This window comes from Amblyomma mixtum, chromosome 5, assembly GCF_055824585.1.
Source record: "Amblyomma mixtum isolate Tamu chromosome 5, ASM5582458v1, whole genome shotgun sequence".
NCBI lineage: Eukaryota > Metazoa > Arthropoda > Arachnida > Ixodida > Ixodidae > Amblyomma > Amblyomma mixtum.
This window is the reverse complement of record NC_143016.1, coordinates 175,192,271-175,202,331: the sequence shown is the minus strand read 5'-3', so window position 1 is coordinate 175,202,331 and position 10,061 is coordinate 175,192,271. Positions and strand designations below refer to the sequence as shown.

The window sequence follows — 10,061 nt, the reverse complement described above, 5'->3', positions numbered from 1 at the left end:
TCATTATCCTTGGAATATTGTGAGGCTATTGCAGGATTTCCAATGCTCTGAAAGACTTGGCCTTTATGCATCTTGCCAGGATGGACCTTAAGGCCGAGTAGAGATTTGATTGATTTTCCGCAGAGCTGACACGCTCTAGGAGACGTTGGTCCCGGCAGCTTCGTATCACCAGGGGCCCCCTGACGCTGCCCCGCGCCACGAGGAAATGGGGTGGCCGCCTCTCGGCAGCCTCTTCTAAGTTTTCTGTGTTGATCTGTAGCGCCATTTATATCTTAGAGCCAAGGGGTGCTGGCCCCAAGGCTCCGATTTTTGCCCCCACAGGATGTTTGGGACCTGGGTCAGTGTGGGGACTTTACACCCAGGATCTCCTTCCTGTTCTTTAGGCCCAGTTTCCTGGGTTACCAGCTGGCACCTGAACTTGCGTCCGGAGGTGAACAGGGCATCAGGGTCGTTGAGTGGAATTGACCCTGGGGCGGAGATGTGCTCCGCCAGCCAAATTTATAAATCCCTCCTACCGCTTTTGCGGCGAGAAAGATAACTTCGACCACACGATCTGGGCGTGCCAAGTCTATGAGCCTGGTGAGGTGGGAGCAGCGTTCGCGGCCTACCTGGGCGCCAAGGCCGCAGCATCGCTCAGCCTGCTCCACAAATGGGAGCAAAACGTGATCGTGGCAGGCCCCTGAGAGCCGCACGTCGCATACAAGCTACTGCGGGACTTCGAACTCACAACACCGAAGGGCCGGCTCTCCATGTACAGCCAGTTGAAACTCACTGGTGACATGTGCCGCGGCGTCATCACCGTGGCCAAGCACGAGACCAGTGAGTCCCTCCAAAACAAGATGCAGTGGTGTGCTGGAGAGCTTGCCGATATCCACAAGCATGGCAGCTCAGACGTCGCGGCACTCACCTTCGTGGACAAAGTGGTGCCGCGATACGTTCACTACTACTCAGAAGTCACCCTTGTACGTGCAGATAAGAAAACGATCCCGGCCTGCGTGCAGTGCGGCACTGTGGGCCACCGAGCGGACACACGCCCCTGCCCGGATCAAAAGTGTGGTCTGTGTGGCAAAGCGGTGCCGACCGTCGACGGGGTGAAGACACCGCATGAGTCAAGCCCACGCCACCAACTCCCGGGACTGCACGGGGAAATTCCGGCAGCTCAAGGTGGCCGGCCCCAAGGCTAGGCGCCCAGAGCTCCCAGGAAAACAACGACCTGGCAGGAAGCCAATTCATCCAAATTCAGGAGCCGGTGGCGGAACGCCGCGTGGGGCTGACGGCATCGACGACAAAACGTCATCATCTTCATCCTCGGCGAAGTCACCGCCCGGGAACAAGACTGCGTCCCCACCTCCACCGCCCAGCGGCAGGGACGCTGGCGACTGGCCCTCAAGACAAATGGTGCTGCCGGCGCCCGGGCATCAGCGTCTCAACACGGCAAACAACAGGTGAGCAGCTGGGCTGGTATCGCCTCCTCCTCCTCCCATGCCCCGTCCTCCCTAGTTACCGTCTCCGCACTCGACGCGGAATAGAAAAAAAAATCTGTAGGCTTAGCTTGGTTAAGCCCGCTAATTGCGAAAGCAATATCCGTATGTACGCCACGGTACAGCTTGTAGTGTAGCTGGTGGTGGTGCTTGTGGTTAGACTTGTGGTGATGCATCGGTTATACAATCCAATCCAATTCAATGCAATGTAATCCAATCCCATGCAATCCAAACCAATCCAATCCAATCACATCCCATCCAATGCAATCCACTCCACTCCAATCCAATCCAATAAAATCCACTCCAATCCAATCCACTCCTATCCAATCCAATCCAATCTAATCTAATCTAATCTAATCTAATCTAATCTAATCTAATCTAATCTAATCTAATCTAATCTAATCTAATCTAATTCAATCCAATCCAGTCCAATACAATCCAATCCAATCTAATCCAATGTAATGCAATCAAGGTCAAATGAAGGTCGATGGTGGTCACCGGCCGCGGCACGCAACGGCGTGAAAGTGCAAGTATTATTGCTTTCGCAATAAAAACAGATCGACGTGCTCCGGGCACAGAACGAGCTTTTGCTCAACAAAATTCACAATTTAGAATCAAAATTGGCGTCCGCCGCTCCGAGCCCGCAGAACTCGGACGCAATGGAGAGCGGCGCGGAGATCTCGCCTGCCCTCGTGAGAGCCATCTCCGCGATGGAGGAGCGCTTAACCTCTAAATTGTTGTGGCTTTCAACCGGAGAGAAAAACGGGATGCGGTTGTCGAGAAGACAAAAAAAAAAAAAAAAAAAGAGACGAGGTTCACGACTGAAGACTTGGGATTTTCCCCTATCCAATCAGTGTTTGTAAATGAGCACCTGTGCCCGCAACTGAAAAAACTGCTCGGAGAAGCTGTAGGAAAAAAAAAAGGAAATGGGCTGGAAATTTGCCTGGTCGAAGGGCGGAAAGATTTTTGCGCGGAAAACAAACTTCCACTATCGTCCCAATCACATGCGAAGCTGACTTAGCAAAGATATCTTGAAGTGCCACCCTCAATTGTGCTAGCTTATCTTACCGATTTTCGCGATGACCGCAACACGCGATGTCAGACTACCAAACAAAAATGGCTATCTTAGTTTTTTGCACTGCAATGCGCAGTTTGCAAAAAATAAGAATGACGAACTGACAGCTTTCTTTAACAGCTCTAGTTTCAAATTTGACATCATCATGGTAACAGAAACCTGGTACACTTCACAAGAAGACGTACTTAGCATGGATGGCTTCAACAGCTTCTACTTAAACTGATGCCGACGCCGAGGTGGCGGCGTATTGCAACTTGTCTCCAACCGCCTTACTTGCAATATGCTCTCCGAATTCTCTGCCATGACAGCTGATTATGAAATATTAACACTACAAAGCCAAAACACTGTTTTTTCCGTTATATACCACCCACCGGACGGTAAACCTGACCTCTTTTTCACGTTTCTAGATAAGTTATTAAGCTTTACATGTTCCAATCAATTGAATCTCATTATTGGTGGCGACTGTAACATAAATTTGCTTGAAGATACTTCCAGCTCCCATGAGTTTCAAACACTTCTAGATTCCGTTCACTGCAGTACGTCATAACAGAACCCACTCGCATCACCTCCTGTTCTGAAAGTCTTGACTTGCTTATCACAAACAAAACAACGGAGTGCGCCAAATCAGGTGTCGTTGCTGCATAGATAAGTGATGATTTGCCAATTTTTCTGATCTGCAAACAAAATGGTGTTTTGAAAAACTGTGCCAATCCCCCAGTGTCTTTTCTTACACGAAATATTAACCTGAAAACTCTCAATCTTTTTCGAAGTCGGGTGGAATGCACAAACTGGACCTCTGTATATGAATGTACAGATGGAAATCTAGCATATGACACGTTTATGACTGTCCTTAAGAATGTTTACGATAGTTGTTTTCATGTGAAAAGAGTAAAGAGTTCAAAAAAAAATCGCAAGCCATGGCTCACAGATGAGTGCCTCGAAATGATACGCGAAAAAGATGAAATGTACTTTCATTTCGTGAAAACTAGAAATCCCGCAGACTTTTCTGCTTTTAAAAAATACAGAAATAAATTGACGAAGTTCTTGCGGAAATCTAAGAAAGATTACTACGAACATGTTTTTAATGAGGCATCTGGCCGCAGTGACCTCATATGGCGTGAAATAAATCATTTATTGAAACCAGGTACAAAACGGAATGATAGTCTGCAAATCACAATCAACGATCAGCAATTAACTGGTACGCAATTAGCATCTCATTTTAATGAATACTTCACAACTCTTGCAAATAGCAACTATAATGAAAATGCAAAGCTTTTTTTAGATGCACCTAATGCAAACTCTGCTTTTTTTTTAACCTATTACACCACAGGAAACTCACTCAGTTCTTATGTCCTGCAAAAACTGCAAAGCACGAGATATAGACGGGCTGGAAATCAGGCTTATTAAGTTTGTTGTCGACCTCCTGGAAGACGTTATTGCCCATATTTTCAATGTTTGTATAGCCACTGGTGTCTTTCCAGTCAACATGCAGAGGGCTAAAGTGACTGTCCTGTACAAATCTGGAAGCAAAAATGAGCTTTCGTACTACCGCCCAGTTTCGGTGCTGCCAGTTATCTTAAAGGGATTTGAAAAAGTCATCTGTAAAAGGATTATGTCATTTTGTAATAAGCATAATGTTTTGTCGGAGCGCCAGTTTGGTTTCCGCCAAAATATGTCTACGGAACTGGCTCTTCTAACCCAAAAAGATTTCATTATCAAAGGATTCGAAGAAAGAAAAATAACATTAGGTGTTTACGTTGACTTTTCAAAGGCTTTCGACAGAATTAATCATCAAACTCTGTTCGCTAAATTAGAGCACTACGGTTTTCGTGGCATTGTCCTTGCTCTCCTAAGATCTTATTTAGAAAACAGAAAACAATGCGTTTCTATCGGAGAAGAGCAGTCCACATTACGAAGCATAACATGCGGAGTACCACAGGGCAGTGTCCTCGGACCGGTACTCTTCAATATATACATTAATGATATAACACGGGTATCCCCAGTAGCCTCTTTGGTCATTTATGCAGATGACACGAGATTTTTCAATCAGTGTGACGATACGACGGAACTGGAGAAATTAGGATATATTACCCTGAATAAATTGTCAGAATGGAGCAAAATTAATTCTTTAGCAATAAACAATACAAAAACAAAAGCTGTCATTTTCTCGCCATCACAAAAATTTGTTGACCGTTATCTTAATCTCTATTTAGGATCTGAGAAGATAGAGATAACAAAAGAAGTGAAAACGCTCGGTGTCACCTTTCACGAGAACTTGATTTGGGATATCCATGTAGACTGTGTGATTAAATGTCTGGCCAGGGCTTGCGGGATACTTTGCCGATTTAGACAATAAGTTCTTCCACTCAAAATAAAGCTGCTACTTTATAATGCTATTTTCAATCCTCACCTAAACTATTGTAATCTTGTATGGGAAACTACATCACTAACGAACATCAACAAACTCCTTTTACAAAAAAGAGCTCTCCGTCACATAGCAGATGTTCCATACGACGCTCACACAAGTGACCGGTTCCCCTTACTCGGTGTTGTTCCTGTGACACATATGTACGAGCTGAATGCCCTATTAAAATACAAATATTCCCTGAAATTTAATCGGATGCCTTTTCTACGGTTATGCAATTTAACAAAACCACGCTAGGTACCGTGCAATATAAGAACAAGAGAAGTATGGTTGGTGCCGTTTTCCCGCACGAATCATGGTCCGAACAGACTACAATACATTATGCCTACTTTTCTTAACAACTATCATAATTCAAACACGGACATCCACACACTATCGAAACAACACCTTAAGCGTTTGTTCACTTACAATTTAGGGAGGTAACGTCAATGTTTTGAAATCTTGTTTAATTATTGCAGCCTTTTGTGCACGTATTTTCAATGGTGGCTGCATTACAGCTGTGTGCGGTAAAACTGTGGTCTGTGCTTGCAAATGTTGCAAATTTCCTGCAAATGTAGCAGGAAATGTTTTTAGTCCTGTATAGCCGTATGCCAATTTCGCCGTTAGATGTTCTTGAGTGTGAAAAATATTGGTGATTAAGTATTAGTATTCGTCGTATTGAATCCATGTCTATCAGTTACATTGAACCGGTATTATTACTTTTTACTAATATGCGGCATTTTGTGTTTGGAATTACTATGTATATTATGTCTTTTGTGTTTACTATTATATTTTGTGTTTACAATTTCTATGTATACTGCATGCTCTTATCTTCGTACAATTTTAATCGCAGCTTTGTATTATTTCTGCTGTTATCCGTTGTCAAGAGAAAACAAGGGGTAAGAACCGTTGTCAAGCTGCTCGAGAAGCAGCTTTTTGTTCTTATCCCTGCATTTATTTCTGTATTGAAAGAAATGCTAACTAAATTGATTTGATTCGAAAGGTTGAAACTGCGATCTATGATCGAGACCGCCATGGACCAGATCTTGACCAAGGTCAAATCTGCCGTCCCCGGCACATCTTAGACAATCCCCGCCTCCTCCGTCGGACGGGGTCCATTAGGGTCTTATCCCGTCCTTGAAAATTCAACCGTCTGAGGCTTTAAAGACCGCACTAAGCGGGCCAATTTCCACCTCTACCTTGAAACCTTCGAGTCCCTACCAGCCGTGGTTGTCCTCCAGGAGCCAGGCCTCGGCGACAGACTTTCAAATTACACAACGTTTTAACAGAATCCCACGTCTTGTCTTCTCGTTCACAAAGCCTACACAGCCAACGTAGTGGATCTCGACCTTCAGCTCGAGTATTGCTATGTAATGGTGACTATATTACCACTCCGCCGCAGGGATCCGCCGTTGCACATACTCAACGTGTACAGCTCTCCCAAACTCAAGCGAGTGACTTTTGCGGACCTCTTTAGCCGCGCGTTAAGAGTAGCGGGTCGCGATTCCCTGCTGATTGGGGGCGACTCTAACGCTCCCAGTCAGCTGTGGGGGTATCGCAAGTAGGAGTCGCACGGACGTAGACTGGCGGAGCTTGCGTCCACGTTGGGCCTCACTCTCCACACGGACCGCGTCCACCCAACACGGCTAGCAAACTCCGTGACACGGGATACATGCCCGGACTTAACCTTCACTGGCAACATACGACACGCAGACTGGCTCCACACAGAGGAGGCCCTCGGTAGCGGCCACTACATCCTTAATACTACACTACGCACACGCCCCCTCAAGCGTCCCAGAACACTAGCCCGTATCCCAGATTGGACGAAATTCAGGCAAAATTTTGACTCACTTGATAATACACCCATTTCCGAGCAAGTCTACCCATCATGGCCTCAACAGCTGCTGACACACCTTTCGTCGCATGAAACACACATTCAGCTCTCGGAGGCGGTCACGGACGTGGATAACCACCTACCACACCCCTTGGAAGCCCGTCGCAGCCTCATCCGCCATTGGCGACACCAGAAACACAATAGAAAGCTTAACGCTCAAATTGCCGAGCTTACCCATAAAGCGGCAGAGTACGCGGCCTAACTCGCCGACTTCAACTGGGTGGATAGATGCAACAATGACGCGCGAGAAATGTCCAGCCAAAACACGTGTAGTCTCTTTCGAGCCCTTATCGACCCAATGCAAACATGAACCGAAACACAAAAACATATGCAGCGAGCCATGCACGATTTCCATGGCAACACGACTCAACTGGCACCGAAACTGCGGGACCAGTATCTGTGTACAGCCCATGACCCCCGTGGATCTGCGTACTCTTATGCAGGCAGAGAGAACATGGAGATGGATCAACCTTTCCTGCTCCATGATCTGCGCGCCCTTCTCGCCAAAATGAAAGGGGGCACTGCGCCAGGAAGGGATAAGGTCACCGTCAAGCTTTTCGACGAACCTGCCCGACTTGGCATACCAGTCCCTCCTGGAATACATCAATGCGATTTGGCGCGGGGACACCCCCCTGCCAATCGAATGGAAAACGGCTTTGGTCGCTTTTATTAATAAAGCTGGCAAAAGAATTGACACAGATAACCTCCGCCCCATCTCTCTCACCTCCTGTGTGGGCAAGCTAATAGAGACGATGGGGCGGGATCGGTTATCTACATATCTTGAACACAAACATGTCTGCGAGCACCATGTTCGGATTCCGCCCGCTCAGATCCGCACCGGATTTCCTCCTGCAACAGAATCGGTAAGTCCTTGACCCCCTCGAATGCCCCCATAATGACCGGGTAGTACTCGCCTTGGATCTCAAAGTGGAATTTGACAATGTAACACATGAGATCATACTCACTAACCTAAGGCAGACCGACTGTGGCCTTTAACACATTCCGACCACATAAGCCAATTTTTAATGGATCTTCGATCCTACATTCGAATACAAGATAGAGAGCATGGTCCTTACCTATTCGGCACGCGGGGAAACCCCCAAGGCGCTGCACTTTCCCTGCTGCTATTCAATCTGGCCATGATGCACCTGCGGGCCCAGCTGAGTGGTGTCGCCGGCGTGCAGCACGCCCTGTACACCGATGACATCACTCTGTGGGCCATGCAGGGCAGCATAGGGGACATTGAAACCAGCTTGCAAACAGCGGCGACGATAGTAGACCGCTACACCTGCTGCTGCGGTCTTCAATGTTCCCCACAAAAATCGGAATTTGTGCACCTCCACCCCTCACAGAAGTGCACAACTAAAATATCTCTTTCTCTTGAGAGTGGTCCCAAACGCGAAAGTGATGAGATACGGGTATTCGGACTCTACATCCACAAACGCAGGCAGCCAGACACTACATTGGCCAAACTCCGTAAGGTGGGGGACCAGGTGGGCCGCATGGTCCGCCGGGTTTCTAACAAACGCGGAGGTTTACGAAGTAAGGATGCCTTGAGGCTAGCAAACGGCTTCGTAAATAGTCGAATTCTCTATTCGACACCTTACCTCCACCTATGGAAACAAGAGGAGGACGCCCTTGAGGTCATCCTTCGCAAAATTGTTAAACGTGACCTTGACCGCCCCATCACTACTTCAAACAGCCGGCTTATGGCCCTTGGGGTGATGAATGCTTTCCGGGAGCTCTGGGAGGCGCACCTTACAAACCAGTACACGCGCGTGTCGCTAACGGAGTCGCGTCGCCGCCTTCTTGCTCGACTCCATATCCAACACACCCCTCCAATGGCAGACAGGTTTCACATCTCAGAACTGTGGAGACGTGCCCTCCACGTGCGGCCGCTTCCAGCCAACATGTCATACGAAGACCATAATGGTCGGCGCCTGGCACGAGCGGAAGCGCTAGCCCGACATTATGGCAAAAAAACAGGTTTATACTACGTGGATGCCTCCGGCCCTGACCGCGGGGGATGGTACACTGCCGCGGTAGTTCACAACAGCAACACAGTTAATAGCCTCACTTTCAGAGCCCGCAGTGCAACACAAGCAGAAGAGGTCGCGATTGCTCTCGCGGCCTCACATTCCGATTCAAAATACATATTGCCGCACTTAGTTTAGACACCACTCTACCGGCGCCGCCATGCGGTCTGACTTCGACCTTTGTCGCGTGCCGGACTTCGTCCTCTTCTGCTCGGTGCTAGGGTCGGCCGGCTGCGCTCTGCCCAGTGTGCTGGCCAGGTACTGTTCTGCCAGGGATAGAACGTTCTACCAGCGTCCGTGACATTTTGGTGCAGCTGCTGGGTACGATCCATGTACGAAGAGGTCCCAGGAACCTCCAGCGCTCCGTCACACCCCCTGGACAGGACACCTGTCCACAAGTCAAGCCGCCGCTTGAAAGGCTTAGCCCCCAAGTACAATCCCCTCACCGCGCCATCCCGCACGATGACCTCTACGGTGGCCAGCCAGACCTTCCAGCAATCTGTGAGTTCGCCACCGCTGCTTCTTCATACGCCTCGGACGCCCGCGTCGTTTCATGGTGACAAGTTCGAGGATGTGGAGGACTGGTTGGACGGGTATGACAGAGTAGCTGAATTTAATCTGTGGGACGAGGTCCGTAAGCTTCGGAACGTCTGCTTTGCCCTCCAGGACGCCGCCAAGACGTGGTTCGAAAACCACGAGTCCGCCATCCACACCTGGCAAGACTTCCGGCGGCAGTTGCTGGGTACGTTCAGCAGCAACGAACGGAGGGAGCGTGCTGAATTGGCCCTGCAATCGAGAGCGCAGCAGCCAAACGAGAACGTGGCGATGTTCGTGGAGGACATGACCCGGCTTTTCAACCGCGCTGATCCTTCGATGTCGGAAGCCAAGAAGGTGCGCCATTTGATGCGGGGAGTGAAGGAGCAATTGTTCGCTGGGCTCGTGCGCGATCCCCCGGCTACAGTCGCTGATTTTGCAAAGGAAGCGGCAGGCATGGAGCGCGCCTTGCAACAGCGGCTTGCGCACTACGGCCGTCCATCAAACATCACTGCTGTGGAGTGCCACATGCCGACGCCCGGGGATGAGAACACCTCCCTCCGAGAGCTCATCAAGAGCATCGTTCGCGAAGAGCTGCAGAAGCTTCGCTCTGTGGAGCAGCCTCCTAGTGTCACCG

The 10,061-nt window shown here is 48.8% G+C and overlaps 1 protein-coding gene across 1 annotated transcript in view; it reads left to right on the top strand.

The window, feature by feature from the left end:
- Positions 1-839: 839 nt before the first annotated feature.
- The window catches only part of LOC149344773 (uncharacterized), a 109,771-nt gene continuing 100,549 nt past the window's right edge, over positions 840-10,061 (top strand). Inside the window, exons 1-2 of the mRNA XM_089547300.1 lie at positions 840-962; positions 1,159-1,445. Of these exons, the coding sequence (XP_089403426.1) occupies positions 840-962; positions 1,159-1,445 (410 nt within the window). The remainder of the gene's footprint in view (positions 963-1,158; positions 1,446-10,061) is intronic.